The 16,789-nt window shown below is 37.4% G+C and overlaps 1 protein-coding gene across 1 annotated transcript in view; it reads right to left on the bottom strand.

The window, feature by feature from the left end:
- The window catches only part of COL19A1 (collagen type XIX alpha 1 chain), a 334,506-nt gene that overhangs the window by 298,245 nt on the left and 19,472 nt on the right, over positions 1-16,789 (bottom strand). Inside the window, exons 3-4 of the mRNA XM_008013598.3 lie at positions 2,577-2,651; positions 1,260-1,359 (exon numbers count right to left, since the gene is read on the bottom strand). Coding sequence (XP_008011789.3) covers positions 1,260-1,359; positions 2,577-2,651 — 175 coding nt within the window. The remainder of the gene's footprint in view (positions 1-1,259; positions 1,360-2,576; positions 2,652-16,789) is intronic.

Here is a 16,789-nt window from a genome sequence, read left to right as displayed (position 1 = left end):
GTTTAATGCCTGCTTATGAGATCACCTGAACAGCAGCCGCTGTAGCACAGGTCTGTACAGTTACATCTGCTGAAGTGTCCCACCTAACAATCACCCATTATATCCCCTGATTTGAAATTCCTTCCTTCCTTAATATTCTTGTTTGTTACCAAGTATTGAGCAGTTTACTTTTAAGGAACCATTTCAGTCATTAAATGAAAATTACCAAAAGTATCACAAAATAGGTTTAAAAGAAACTTTTCTCAAAGAAAAAGTATAGGTTATGAACCTCATTTACCCAGAACATCTGAGGAAGGGCAATGAGATGATTAATGCTTTTTCCCTTTAAGAATTCAAATTTTGAGGTTCTCCACAATCTTGTCTGTCTTAAATATTAGGCTACCACCCAGGAAGTGAGAACATAAATACATATTTTCACACAAAAACATATGTGTTGCATATTAAGTAGAATTTTGATGGGTTTTTATTGCAGTATATTCATACATGAGAACATTCATCTTGGACTCCAGGAATAATTATCCTGACCATATGTGCTACCTGTCTGCCTGATAACTCAGCTTTCTGAATTACTATCAAGTCATCCTTTAATTATTGTCAACTATGTGGGAAATCACTGTTGCCTTGTATGGTTGCTGACCAATTGTCACTATTTGAATGGAAAGTGATTTTTTTTTTTTAACTCTAAGTGTATCTGTAGAAAAAAGAAAGAAAAAATAAGAGAAAACTTTGGTAAATCTATTTTAAAATTAAATGAATATCAAGACCAAAAATAAAAGCACAAAAACAGCTTTTTATTTACTATGTACGCTATACAATAGATGAGATGAACACCTAAGAGCTAAATTATTTTATTTTAACTTAAGAAGCATAGAAAATCTAAAAATTTATACAATAAATATCAGTCTTTTGGCTCTGAATCTATATAATGCCTAATGTTTTAATGTTTACATTGAAAAATCTAATATTGGTTATGTCTACTTTAAACATAAACAATATTTCTTCAGAAATGGGTTTAATTACTATTCTGTAATGATTGTGCCTTTTTTCTGTATATATAAATGGTATTTACACTGTAGAGCAAAGATTAGATTGCAATGATTTTTATAAACAACAAATACATTAACAACACATTTACCACCACATTCCAGTGAGGATGATGCTATTGAAAAACTTCATTTTTAAAACAAATTATTTGAAATCTCCTTAGAAAATAATTTATGAAGTATTATTAAACATAAAGAAAATAATTTTTTACTTACATAGTGTCTCTAACATGAAGTGCACTTCCCAATTTGAAACAGGTTTTATCACTTTCACAAAATGCACGTCTTAGAGAAAAGCTCTCTCCTAGATCAAAACCTGTCAAATGCAACAAATGATTCAATACAGCAGTTTTATTAAATTTAATAAACTAATAGAAATGTTGATTTCTAAACAGAATTTTGTGTTGCCCTTATCTATTAATTGATCTACTTCAAACAAAATCTTTGGGATCAGCTAAATTTCTTGATTTTATTTTTCTCCCTTTAGTGTAAAAGAGAATGAAATTCACTTTGCATATAAAACGTGTAGCCATTTTTCTAGAAAAAATTTCATGAATATATTTCAAAAAAATTCAATTTTAATTTCCTTTGAGCTAGGAATTATCTTAAGTAAAAATTAGAGTAACTCACTGCAGCAGCTCTGATGTCTAAAGTAAGAAAATTAGATTAAAAATAGTACAGCCATTCAGTTTAAATCGAAGCAACCTTTTACAAAATTATGCTTTAAAGAAATGTATATTGATGAGAGGAAATGCTTACATATGAATGTAATATAAGAATTATACGTGTTTGTGTGTCACACGCTCATTAGCATTTGCATGGGAGAGAAAGGAGGAGGAGGAAAAGAAGGAGAAAGAAAGATAAGAAAGATTACCAAAAGGAAAGATAAGAAGGATTACCAAAATGGTAATCTTATCTTTATCTGGGTAGTGACATCTTCCTTCTCACAATTTTTTTTCTTCTTCCAAAATTTCTACAATGGTCACAACTTGTATAATTTTAAATAATTTTTTTTTTTTCCCTCCAAGAAGTTGAGGTATTGTTGATCACAGATTAAACATATAGAACCCTGCTCTCAGAACTTTTTCTACATCATCTACCTTAAATTTTTATGGGCTGGGAGTGGTGGCTCACGTCTGCAATCCCAGCACTGTGGGAGGCCAAGGCAGATGGATCACTTGAGACCAGGAGTTCGAGACCAGCCTGGCCAATGTGGTAAAACCCCATCTCTACTAAAAATACAAAAATTAGCCATGTGCCTGTAGTCCCAGCTACTTGGGAGGCTGAGGCAGGAGAATTGCTTGAACCCAGGACGCGGAGGTTGCAGCGAGCTGAGATTGCACCATTGCACTCCAGCCTGAGTGACAGTGAGACTGTTAAAAAAAAAAAATTAAAAAGAATTCTTAAAATTTTTATGTTAATGCTATGATCTTAAATTGCAGTGTCAAAGATTCACCTATAATGTATTCCATATCTAGCATTTGGTGATAATTTTACATAAAATATTACTTTGCAAAGGATTATATTGCCTACCTGAAACTTCAACTTTGTTTATGTTGTCATAGGTCAGCTGATGTCCCTCTATTCTCAGGATAGGGCATGATTCTTCTATTTAAAAAGACAAAAAGCATAGAAGATTTGCATTATGTTTTCTATCAAATTCTTCAAATGAATTTTAATTACACAGTACAATCAGAAACTTAAGATAAAATGGAAATAAATTAAACCATTTATTAAATTTCTGTAAAATGAGGATAAGAACATTACCCACCTCAGTGTTTTTGTGAGGGTTACCTGTGGTTATTTATGTAGAGTGCTAAGAACACTGCCTGGTTCACAGTGAATACATGTTGGTGTTAGCCATTATTATTATAACTATTATTTGAACACTTTATGTATCCTTGACATTTGGAAATAAGCTAGTTTTAACATCATTAAACTTTCGTATTCAAAGTAAAACAGTAAAACAAGTGAACTACTAGTATATTTTTATCACAACTTTAATTCAAGTTTTGGTGTTGGGTGATATTAAACTTTAAAAACTACAGGGAACATATATGGAAGTTACTAAAATAAAATTTAAAAAGCAAAGATCTCTACCATACAAAAGTGGCCTATAATTTAAAAAAAAATAAAATAATTGAGAGAGTTTACTTATGTGCTACAGCACTTAGTGATAGTCAAAGAAATAAAAGATAGTCCCAACTCAGTGAATGTACACGTTTAATACTACCACTACACACTAATACAGTAATGGATATGCACACACCAGTTTTTCAACATCTTAGGATATGTTTAAATTGAATCAGGCTAATTCAGTTAATTCAGACAAAATTACAGCCAATTTTTGAATTATGCCAAGATAACTGTACAACTGGACAGTTAAGACCATTAGTTTAATGTTTTAAACTAAATTGATTAAATATTTTGGCATCATTTAATCACAACTTTAATTCTCTATGTCTAAAATTGATGTTTGGGTTTAATAACTTAGAAGTTTTTAATATAGAGAGGAGATAAACTACTTAAAACCAAATTGAAATTGCCGACTCACCATTTCCCCCTTCATTTAACAAATATATCATAGACCTCAGGTGCGGTGACAGGGTATCATCTTAATATATTTAACCAGAAAATAAATCAGATTCTAAATAATGCTACCACTTAATCAAATTTTAAAATAAGCAGCAAAAACACTACAAAAAACATGCTGAACACAATTTGTAAAGTAAGTGAAATTATAGTACTGAGTACTTATAGATATTACTTAGCTAATATGGAAAATTGCTATCTTAGAGATCTTAATACAATTGCAGGCTCTAAATAATAGTAAAATTATTAGAGATTTGTAAACATTATCAATTAATGATTCGGATTAATAGTCATTTTTATAAAACCCAAACACCTCATCCAAGATCTGAACACTAAAATCTACAAAACATGGCTGACAGAAATTAAAGACCTAAATAACTGAAGGGATGAACAAAATACTTAGAATGCAAGACTTAAAATTGTTAAGATGTTAGTTCTCGGTTTTTATCTCTAGATTCAGAGCAATGCCAATTAAAATCCCAACAGTATGGTGTGTGTGTGTGTGTGTGTGTGTGTATGTGTGTCTATGTGTAAAACTGACATGCTGATTCTCAAATTTATATGAAACTACAGAAAAAAAGCTAAAATAGTAAAAGGCAAAATTAAAGGAGAATAAGCTAGAGAGCTTTAAGCTATCAGATATGGTTTTTTTTTTAATAATGTGGTGTTGGTACACATACAGAAAAATGCAAACATAACCCAAAACATATGGTCTCCTTATTTACCACAGAAAAGCCACTCAATTCAGTGGGAAATGGATGGTTGTTTAGCTAAACGGTGCTGGGTCAATAGAATATCCATGTAGAAAAACACTGAATGTTGAAACTTACTTCACACCATGCACAAAAACTAACTAAAGATAATCAGAGAAATAAATATGAAAGGTAAAACAGTAAAGCATCTACAAGACAACAAAGTCTTCATGAACTTCGGATAGCAAAGATGTCTTAAAAAGAACACAGAAACCATTAATCACAAAAGAAAGGATTGCTAAGTTGAACTTCATTAAAATTAAAATCTTTACTCAAAAGACAACACTAAAAGAGTAAAAAGTCAAGCCATAAATTAGAAGAAGGTACCTCCAGTCCAAATATGCAATAAAGTATCATTTCTAGAATATACAATGAACTCTCACAAATCAATAACAAAAAAAAGATTGAAAATCTTATTCTAAAAATGTGCAAAAATATTTAAACGCTTCAAAAAAGACAATATCCAAATGTTCAACCCACATATAAGAAGGTGCTCAACATCATTAGTTATCAGGGAAATGCAAAGTGAAACCACAGTGAGATACCACTAAATAGCTAAAATTAAAGCACTGAGGATGCCAAGTGTTGATGAGGATATGGAGCAACAAAAACTATTCTACATTGCTTGTAGGAGTGAAAATTAGTACACTTTAGAAAACTGTTTGGCAGTATTTACTAAAGCTAAATATATATGAACTGTATGACCTGAAAATTCAAGGAACCAAGAGAAAGGAGTGCCAAAAAATGAGTGTAAGTGGCCCTTTTAGACAAGAATATTAATGGCAGCATTACTCATAATAGTCTAAAACCGGAAACAACCCAAATGTTTATCAACAAGAAGGAGCAAGATAATTAAATTGTGGCATATACAATGAAAAACTGTATAGCAATTAAAAGGAATAAACTATTGACACATGCAACAACTAGGTAAATCTCACAGATATAATATTAAATAGAAAAATATCATTCACCCAAAAAATATTAATGAGACAGTCAAGTGGGAGAGGGTCACTGGAGAAACTCCAACCAGCCCTTCCACCGAGGTGGAGCCTTGGGAAGTGCACACCCTTTGCAGTGGGGAGGAGCCTGGCCCTTCCTCTTCCTGTGTGGAACCTGGGATTTGAACAGTCTGGAGGGAAGTGCTCTAGCAGGGACTCTGGCCTAGGGAGTCCCTCTTTCCCCCTTTCCTTCCCTTTCACCCAATAAAACCCTGTTTTATTCACCATTCAAATTGTCTGCAAACCTGAATTTTCGTGGCCGTGGGACAAAGAACACCATCTTTAGCTGCACTAAGGAAAAGTCCTGCAACATTTTCAGTGTGCAATGTGGGGGCTCAAGAAGTGGTGAGGGAAATGAGAACACAAAACCTCTCACTGTGGCTTCTAAGCCTTTTCATCCTTGGACTTCTGAGCTTATGGGAAACCTCACCACCACCCACAGTCGCTCCCTGGGGTTGGGAGAATTTTCATGACCTTTTTCTTCCTTTTTCAGGACAGACTGGTGAGCAGCAGCTCCAAGCTGATCTCCACTCCCTGCACAGGGTTAGGACGCATGGCTCAAAAGTCCCCCACAACCAGCTGACTGGTTCCAGCCACAGAGTGCTGCCACAGCCTTCCTCTTCCCTGGCTAACAGGTTTAACTCTATTGAACAGTAATTAAGCTTAATCTTTTCTCCCTGGTGGAGGAATCAGTTGCATAAGAATCAGAGGTTCTTCCTCAAGCATTAAAAAATTTTTTTCTTTCCTCCTCTCCACTCCATCAGCAGTTAAGCCTTAAAGATATTTTCCCCCTTTGCTAGGCCAGATCTCCTAACAATCACTGTTCATTTTTTCTGTAAAGCGTAATTGTGAAAAAGGATTTGTGGGGCTAGTCTTGGGTTGTGGCTAATCTGGTGTGCTTTGCAAGTCTGCATGGTTTGTGCTGCAAGCCTCCATCTTGTTTTACATCCTGAGGGCATGGCCTGTAACTGCTTGGCAAGGCTTTGTTTAGCAATCCTGCCTTAGGGAATAAGTTTCTTTCCGGTTTGATATCTGCATGTTTTCCCATGCCTGTCCTTTAAAAGGCTCCACCCAGCGACTGGGTTTTCTTCTACGTGTCTGTGTACTGTGTGTAATGTCTTTCAAAAGCTCTCTAACTAATTTGGCCTAAAGAAAGATAAGCGCTTGGATCAAATATTTTTTAAAGGGAATATAAAATCTGTGGTACCATTCAGTTCACATGACTTTAATCTTTGAGAAATAAAAGCCTTAAAGATTATTGGTAAACGGTAGATCAGATGCAAGGTTTGCTAAGTGTTTTAAGGTTACAAACTGCTTTTTGGGTTTTGAGAACTATTTGACTTGCTGGCTTGACAACTGGTAAGGCCTGGGGACATATGGAATAACCAGGCCCTTAATTAAGAAAGCAAACCTTGGCTGCAGTTAGCACACAAAGCAACTTACCAAGTTTTATCTTAAAGTTAAAAATGCTAGGAATTATTATTATAACACATAATTGAAACTACTGTCTATGAAGAGTCAAATTCCATAACATATTTTCAGAGATGTATTCTGAGTCAAATATGAGTGACCATGGCCTGTGACACAGCCCTCAAGAGGTCCTGAGAACATATGCCCAAGGTGGTAGGGGTGCAGCTTGGTTTTATATATTTTTAGAGAGGCATCAGACATCAATCAAATACATTTAAGAAATACATTGATTTGGTTCAGAAAGGTGGGACAACTTAAAGTGGGGGCAGGGGGGCAATACTTCCAGACTACAGGTAAATTTAAACATTTTCTGGCTAACAATTAGTTGAGTTTATCTGAAGACCTGAGATCGATGGAAAGGAATGTTCAGGCTAAGATAAAGGACTGTGGAGACCAAGATTTGTTGTGCAGAGGAATCTCTCAGATAGCAGACTTGTAAAATGTTTATGACACCTAAAAGGGTACCTGACTGTTAGTTGATTCTCTCTTGGATCTGGAAACAAAGGAAAGAAAACAAAGGGGAAAGGAGATTTTCTATATTTCTAGAGAATGTGGACTCTTTTTTTTTTTTTGAGACGGAGTCTCGCTCTGTCACCCAGGCTGGAGTGCAATGGTGCAATTTTGGCTCACTGCAAGCTCCGCCTCCCAGGTTCACACCATTCTCCTGCCTTAGCCTCCCGAGTAGCTGGGACTACAGTTACTAGCCACCACGCCCAGCTGATTTTTTGTATTTTTAGTAGAGATGAGATGGAGGTTCACCGTGTTATCTAGGATGGTCTTGATCTCCTGACCTTGTGATCCACCCGCCTTGGCCTCCCAAAGTGCTGGGATTACAGGCATGAGCCACCGTGCCCAGCCAGAATGTGGACTTTTCCCAGAAGAGATTTTGCAGGACAATTTTAAGGTATGGCAAGGAAATATACTTGGGGTAAAACATTGTGATTTTCTTCCTTGTTATGCCAGAGTCAAATTGGAATGTAAGTCACAATATACAGGGTTAAATACAACCCATCCGATGAGAAATAATGGTTTGTAGGGCATGACTCCCCAGGCCCCTTAGAAAGGAATTTGGGCAAGATAAAAATCAGAGCTTAGTCCTCAGCTGCTATTTTAAGTTACTGTAAACCATTAGGGAGATAACCAAACTTTTTTGTCAGTTGTGTTTCTAACTGTAACTACCCTGGACATTTTGCTATTCACAGACAATTGTTGTCTTGTTTTAATCCTTTTCAAAAGATGGTTTCTAATAAGCTATAGAACTGTAACAGGTGCTCTGAAATATAGGCTTATGATAATTTTGGAAACTGTAACATTGTAATAAAGGAAAACAGTACAGGACTCATGAAGAGCTGAAACTTCACAAATATCAAGCAAAACAAGAGTTAACTAAATGGACTGAGCTCAGAAAGCTGAAGCAACTTTTTTGACTTTTGGTTAGAATATTGCTGATCCTTGCTTGGGTTTTCATAGTCAAGGAAACTTATTTTGAACTATTTATAACCTTTAACAATTGAGTAAGGGATACTCCTATAAACAAACTTTGGAACATGTTTTTTTCTCTCTGCCTGGTTCCTCCAGAATTTGGAAACTCTCTGCGAGTATTCTCAACTTATGGCAATATAGCCATTTGCATCAGTGGAATAAGAATCCATTTTTCTTTTGCAGCAGGACACAATGGGAGAAAGTGGTTGTTTTACCAAGGCTTTGGCTGGAAGGGTATGCTTACCTTTAAGGAGTCAGTCTCAACTTGCAGGGATGATAGAAGTCCAGTTGCCTCATACCCTTGTCTACACAGTTCCTGTACAGGGTTCATGACCTGTGGTCAGTAAAGAATGTCACTATCTAACAGATCTAGGAGCTCCAAGTTTATTATGGGACCTTAAGAGGAGAGGATCACTCAATTCAACAGGTATTTGAGGATAATCCCATGGTTGGGCTCAGCTTTAAAATGTATTATCTGAGATTCCTTGGGGAACAGAGGTCCATCAAAGCTAATCCAAAAAACCTATGTAACAATAACTATTCTTGCTGTATTTTTTGCAAATCATCAGGCCAAGGATAAAGCTAAAGTCTATTTTGCAAACCACTCAGTCCTATGATGATTTGCTTTTTAACAAAAATGAGGACTGGAGAGAGAGAAATCATGTTTCAAAATGTATCATATATTTGTCATTAAATTCTAAACTCACTACTTGTTTTTAAGTTTTCACTTACATTTTAGGCTAACCCTGCTTGTTCCTGTGAACCAACCAGCAGTCTCTAGCTGCAGCTCAGAAAGAACAAAAGGGATGGGTAATGTAGAAATCTGGATCAATGTTCTAGTTCTGAGCAATTATCCTGCAAATCCTGCCTGGCAATTGGAATAAATAAGATACCCATCACTTGGAGATTTCCTTTTTGGGAAAGTAAGACCAAGAAAGCTAACCAAAGCCAATTACCATGCACCCAAATCTTAGTAAGCATAACTATAGCTACCAGTTATCTGGGTGTCTCACAAGACACCCTTTCCCTCCCTTGTTGGAGGAGGACTCAGTTCCACAGTTTTAACTTAGCATTCAGCTTATGGTAAGAGTCCATGCAACCCCCTCAAGACAAATTTTTATCCCAGACTCAATTCTAAGCTTTGGGTCAAAGCCCTGGGATAGAAAAATGGATCTGAGGGATCCAGAGGCAGAGAATAATGGAAGTCAAAAGGTATAGCACAGATGAGCGTGTGTGGCTGATTAAGCCAACCCCAAGCTTCCTGTTTCATGGATAAAAGTCACATTAATACCCATGGCATAAATGAGGTATAGGGAACTCCAAAGCTACTGACAGTTGGGGGGATAGAGGCATAGGTGAGAGTGGATAATTCCTATTCTCTAGGCCCCCGTTTCATGGGTGAAAGCCACTTTGGCACTCATGGCGGCACCTGCCAAGGTCACTGTGACTCGGGGATGCAAGGATGGAACAGGGAAAGAGGACACTCTTCCCTCTCTCCCTCATGTACCCCGGGTACCTGCTAGAAAGAGAAGAAAACCAGGCATGCCTGCTCCCCTCGTTCTAGATGGGTAGCCATTCATCTTTAGTCTGTACTCCTTTCAAATGCATCCTGAATCCCTGGGACTCCTTTAAAAGGTGCCCTCTTTTTTTCCTTTCTTCTCCTCTGTCCTCTCTTCACTGATAGGTAATTGTGTCTCTGTACTATGGGACAGTCCCCTCAGATGCATCCTTCAAACTAGAAAGAGTTAATTTCTCAAACCTTAAACTAGTTGTCTTAGGATTGGGCTCAGGGGAAGGGAACACAGAAGCCCAACATGCCCGGCAAAAGGGTAAAGTTTTTTTTTTGCTAGTTGGGTGTTTGGCCTCCCTCTCCCTGTGCAAATTGGTAAAAGGCCTTGGAGTTTTTGAGCTGTCCTTATCCCTCCTCTTGTTTCATTTTGATACACATTTTCTAATAACAGGGTTTGTCTGTTCTTGCCTTCAGGCCATCGAACTCCAAACGGTCATGCAACTGGAGACTCTGACAATGGCCCCTTCTGCTGGGAACCCTTACGTTGGCCTCTGAGGGAACTCTGACTTCCCTTTCCCCAAAACAGCACCCCCCTGTCAGCAGGAAGAAGTTAAGATCTGTTTTTGCCCTTATCCTTAATCTAACAGCAATTAGATGTACTTCTTTAGAGGGAGGAAAGAGACAGCCAGGTGGGAGGGGATCCTTGGAGAAACTCCAACCACTCTGCCCATTGAGGTTGGAGTGCAGCCTTCCCTGACCACTCTGTGTAATAAAATAACCTCTTCTCCCTCACATATATAAAATTACCAAACATAGCTAATAAAATACAGGATCCCCAGTTACATGTGAATATCAGATAAATAAAAATATTTTTAGTGCAAGTATGTCCCATGCAAAATTTGGAACATACTTATACTAAAAAGTAGTTTATTGTTTAAACTTCAAATTTAACTGTGCATCCTGTATTTTATCTGGTAAACTTAGACAGATGGCTACACTCTGTGAGGTCAGATATGATGGTAGCTTGGACTAGAGATGACACTGAAAATGGAAAACATCTTCAATTTCATGGGAAGGAATTGAGAGATACAAGAACCAACAGGAGATGATAAGGGATTGAATGTAGGGAAGAGGGAGATTAGTTGACTGAAATAAATCCCATTAGAAAAATAAAAGAAAACTTGGCAAGGAGTAAGTTAATTTGTAGTGGGGAAGAGGAGAAATTAGAAATGTTAAATCTGACATGCCATTAAGAAAGTCAAACAATGGAGTTATCGAATAGACAGTTAGAAATGGAATTCAAAAGAGAGGGGAGGCCTGTGAGGTACATTCTGGAGTGGCTGACATATAAATCCTATGTAAAACTGTGTCTGGAGTTGGTTCCCTCTGGTGGGTTCTTGGTCTCGCTGACTTCAAGAATGAAGTCGCAGACCTTTGCGGTTAGTGCTACAGCTCTTAAAGATGGTGTGTCCGGAGTTTGTTTCTTCTGATGTGCCCGGAGTTTGTTCCTTCCGGTGGGTTCATGGTCTCGCTGACCTCAAGAATGAAGCCGCAGACTTTCAAGGCGAGTGTTACACCTCTTAAAGGTGGTGCGGACTCAAAGAGTGAGCAGCAGTGAGATTTATTGTGAAGAATGAAAGAACAAAGCTTCCACAGCATGGAAGGGGACCCGAGCAGATTGCCACTGTGGGCTGGGGTGGCTAGCGTTTATTTCCTTATTTGTCCCCATCTACGTCCTGCTGATTGGTCCATTTCACAGAGTGCTGATTGGTCCATTTTACAAAATGCTGATTGGTCCATTTTACAGAGTGCTGATTGGTGCGTTTACAATCCTTTTAGCTAGACACAGAGCACTGATGGGTGCGTTTTTACAGAGAGCTGATTGGTGCACTTACAGTCCTTTAGCTAGACACAGAACACTGATTGGTGCATTTTTACAGAGTGCTGATTGGTGCATTTACAATCCTTTAGCTAGACACAGAGCGCTGATTGGTGCGTTTTTACAGAGTGCTGATTGGTGTATTTACAATCCTTTAGCTAGACAGAAAAGTTCTCCAAGTCCCCACTCGACCCAGGAAGTCCAGCTGGCTTCGCCTCTCAAAACCATGGGAAGGATGAGATCACACAGTGAGTGAGATAAAAAAAGAACAGGGGCAAGGAGTGTCTCCTGAGAAATTGTAACATATCACTTGTCCATTTTTCCTGCTTTGGTTTTTCTATTTCTTCATATCTCCAGAATTATCATACAGGAAATTATTATTAGTATTACATGTAAAGTCACAATTAAAAGCTGCCTAGTCTGATAGAAGTTCTATTTAGCAGTCTTCTCCAACATGCATTAAGAAAAATAATTTTCTTCACAAACAGTAAAGCTCATGGCAGCTCTTTCCTCAAGGTTAGAGTTGGGGAAGATAAAGAGCAACAATATACCATAGATACAGAACTGGCTTGTTTTCCTTTCATAAACAAATCAAAACAAGAGCCTTTAGGTATTTTGCATTAAAAAAAAAAAGGCTTCTTAAAAAAAGAAGGTCTCTTTGTTTCCTTGTTACTAGTTGCCCTCAACCCCCCTGTACACATCATACTTTGCCAATACATCTGATAAAAGAATATTGAGCATATCAGGTTGGGGAAAAAAACACTAGTTAGCAAAAAATAGGTAAAGTAACACTGGACGATGATAAAACTAATATGGAAGGGTTAACAAACAAGAAAAAATGGGAACACAGCTTTGGTTTTTGTTTTTTGGGGGTTTTCTTTTTGAGATGGAGTCTCACTCTGTCGCCCAGGATGGAGTACAGTGGTGCAATCTCAGCTCACTGCAACCTCCACCTCCCTGGTTCAAGAAATTCCCCTGCCTCAGTCTCCTGAGTAGCTGGGATTACAGGTGCCCACCACCACGCCTGGCTAATTTTTTTGTATTTTTAGTAGAGAAGGGTTTCACTATGTTGGCCAGATTGGTCTCCAACTCCTGACCCTCAGGCAATACGCCCACCTTGGCCTCCCAAAGTGATGGGATTATAGGTGTCCTCTTTTTTTTCCTTTCTTCTCCTCCATCCTCTCTTCACTGATAGGTAATTGTGTCTCTGTACTATGGGACAGTCCCCTCAGATGCATCCTTCAAACTAGAAAGAGTTAATTTCCCAAACCTTAAACTAGTTGTCTTAGGATTGGGCTCAGGGGAAGGGAACACAGAAGCCCAACATGCCAGCAAAAGGGTAAAGTTTTTTTTGCTAGTTGGGTGTTTGGCCTCCCTCTCCCTGTGCAAATTGGTAAAAGACCTTAGAATTTTTGAGCTGTCCTTATCCCTCCTCTTGTTTCATTCTGATACATGTTTTCTGATAACTGAGTTTGTTTGTTCTTGCCTTCAGGCCATCAAACTTCAAACGGTCATGCAACTGGAGACTCTGACAATGGCCCCTTCTGCTGGGAGCCCTTACGTTGGCCTCTGAGGGAACTCTGACTTCCGTTTCCCCAAAACAGCACCTCCTGTCAGCAGGAAGCAGTTAAGATCAGTCTTCATCCTTATCCTTAATCTAACAGCAATTAGATGTACTTCTTTAGAGAGGGGAATGAGACAGCCAGGTGGGAGGGGATCCTTGGAGCAACTCCAACCAGCCTGCCCACTGAGGTGGAGCCTTGGGAACTTCACGCCCTTTGCAGCGGGAGGAGCCTGGCCCCTCTTCTTCCTGTGCGGACACTGGGATTCAATCGGCCTGGTGGGAAGTGCTCTAGCAGGGACTCTGGCCTAGTGAGAGTTCCTGTTTCCCCGTTTCCTTCCTTTTCACCCAATAAAACCCTGTCTTACTCACTATTCAAATTGTCTGTGAGCCTGAATTTTCATGGCCATGGGACAAAGAACTCCATCTTTAGCTGAACTAAGGAAAAGTCCTGCAACATTAATACACACTGTATAATTCCATTTATACAAAATTCTAGAGATTATACAACGAATCTATGTCAGTGTAGTGGCTACTGTGGTGAAATGTTAGCTAGGAGCAGGTACACAGAAGGCTTCTGGGGTTTTGAGAATGTATATTTAGGTCTGAGTAGTAGTTACAATGGTATAAATCTATTTGTAGAAATTCACTGCACTGTGCACTAAGACTGTCAACTTTGGTGTGTGTAATATCTCAACAAAAGGAGGAAAATAGCATCTCTGTGAGAAAATATTTTAAGCTAAAAATGACTCTTGATAAACTCAAAAAAATTCCATTCTTATCATATTTTTATAATGACTATGAGTGACTATGTAACCATAATAAATAAGATTAAAATACTCACAATGTTCGTAGGGAAGCCCCAGTAGGTGATTAGCAAAACAAGTCTCAAGATAGTAATGAGAAGAAGGTATACTGGCCTATTGCCAAGTTGGAAACAGCATATATCTTATTTAAATTCTTCTGAGGCCTTAGCGAATATGTGATGATTTCAAAGCAATAAACCATGACTTTGAAATGAACGGAATTCAACATTTCTAATAACATTTATGAAAGTCTACGCTAAAAGTCTTTATGAAAATCAAATGCCATTTCATATCTTTAGCATACGTGCTTTGTGGTGAAAAACTGAAAAAGTTAAAATTAAATGTTAATTATTTACATGTAAGATTTAAGGCACAATAATCTGAATACATGAATATTATGGATTCATTGCATGAAAATGGCAAGGCAGTGGAAATAGCTATCACAAGGTGGGTATGTTCATTTCTTTAAGTATTAAAATATATATTTTAATATAAAGTAAAGCACACTTTTGAGTAAGTGTGCATGTACCTTGAAGGACTACAGAAAAGACTCAAATATCCAAATATCATGTCAAGTAGACAAAGGCAAAGCACCATATCATTTCAAAGGCTCTCTGGACTATTGCAAAAGTAATGACTAAAATTTCACCACAAAAAAAATTGCACTGCTTTTTCCATTCATCCATCCATGAACACTTAGGTTGTTTCTATGTCTTAGCTTTTGTGAATAATGCTGCAATGATATGGGGGTGCAGATATATCTTCACAAGGTGGGGATTTCATCTCTTTGGATGTAGACCCAAAAGAGGGGTTGCTGGATCATACGATAGTTCTATTTTTTATTTCTTCAGAACCTCCATACTATTTTCCATAATGGCTATAACCAATCCACATTCCCACCAACAGTGTGCTAGAGTCCTCTTTTCTGCATATCCTTGCCACATTTGTGTTATCTCTTGTCTTTTTGATAATAGCTATCCTTATAGGTATGAGGTAATGTCTCGTCGTGGTTTAATTTGCATTTCCTTTATGATTAGTAATGTTGAGCACTTTTTCATATACCTGTTGGACATTTTTATCTCTTTTTTGTAGAAATATGTACTTCAATCCTTTGTCCATTTTTAAGTCAGATTATTTGTTTTACTGATATTGAGTTTTAAAAATGCTTTATACATTTTGGATATTAACTATCAGATAAGTAGTTTGCAATTATTTTTTCCCAGCCCATAGGTTGTCTTTTCATTTTGTTGATTGTTTCCTTCGCTGTGTATAAGTGTTTTAGTTTTATTTAGTCCCATTTATTTACTTCTACTTTTGTAGCCTGAGATTTTCATGTGATATCCAAAAATGATTTCCAAGGTCAATGTTGGGGAACTATTCCCCCATGATCATTTCTGGGAGTTTTATGGTTTTTGTTATTACATTTAGACATTTTATCCAATGGAATATAATTCAGCCTTAAAAAAAAAGAAAATCTTTCCATTTGCCACAGCATAGATAGACCTTAAGGATAGTATGCTAAGTGAAATAAGCCAGACACAGGAGAAAAAATATTGTGTGATCCCACATGTGGAATATTTTTTAAAAGAGCTTAAATACACAGAGACAGAGAATAAAACAGCATTTATCACTGGTGTGAGGAGGGTAGGAAATGGAGAAATACACTTTAAAGGATACAAAATAGAAGATATGTAGGATAAATGTATCTAGAGATGGAATGTGCAACATAAGGACTAAGAAAATACAATAAAATTGTATTGCCTTTGAGATTTTCATTTAATAAGATTTAGCCACTCGTTACAAAAATAAGTAACTATGTGAGATGATAGGTATGTTATTCTGTTCACTACAATAGTCATTTAATTATATCCATCCCATAATATGCTATAGACCTCAAATATACACCATAAAATTTATTTTTAAAATGTCTATACTTTTTTAAAAAGATGCACTGCTTAGAAAACCTTAATCAACAGATATTTTTCAAAAGCAAATGCAAATGTTTTTAACAAATTCATACTAAGATGTTAATAACTATCAGCCCCACTTTCCTCCTGATTTAGCTTGAAGGACCTGGGCAAATTACAGAGTTGGTGGGGGGTACTGAAAAGAGCCAATGGGGCCCAGCATGGTGGCTCATGCCTATAATCCCAGCACTTTGGGAGGCCAAGGTGGGTGGATCATTTGAGGTCAGGAGTTCAAGACCAGCCTGACCAACATGATGAAACCCCATCTCTACTGAAAATACAAAAAATTAGCCAGGTGTGGTGGCACATTCCTGTAGTCCCTCTACCTGGGAGGCAGAGGCGGAGGTTGTAGTGAGCTGAGATCGCGCCACTGCACTCCAGTTTGGGTGACAGAGCAAGACTCAGTCTCAAAAAAAAGAAAGAAAGAAAGAAAGAAAGAAAGAAAGAAAGAAAGAAAGAAAGAAAGAAAGAAAGAAAGAAAGAAAAGAGCCAAAGGAAGGTAGCTAGATCATATTTGGGTATATCACTATTTTATCTAGACTACCTACAAAGAAAATACATACTTTAAAAAAGATGTTTACCCATTCTCGATCCAAAAATTAGAATCCTGAGCACCTAAGAACAAGTCATCCAAGAGGAGTTAAGATCACAGAGCCAGCCACTCAATGGTGGAGTAGAAACAAAACACAAGTTTCCTATAACCAACTTCTCCCCCTCTGTATTGAACAT

The sequence above is a fragment of the Chlorocebus sabaeus genome, chromosome 17 (assembly GCF_047675955.1).
Source record: "Chlorocebus sabaeus isolate Y175 chromosome 17, mChlSab1.0.hap1, whole genome shotgun sequence".
In the NCBI taxonomy this organism is placed as follows: domain Eukaryota; kingdom Metazoa; phylum Chordata; class Mammalia; order Primates; family Cercopithecidae; genus Chlorocebus; species Chlorocebus sabaeus.
The sequence above is the reverse complement of the archived record's forward strand: the minus strand, read 5'-3'. Positions and strand labels throughout refer to the sequence as shown.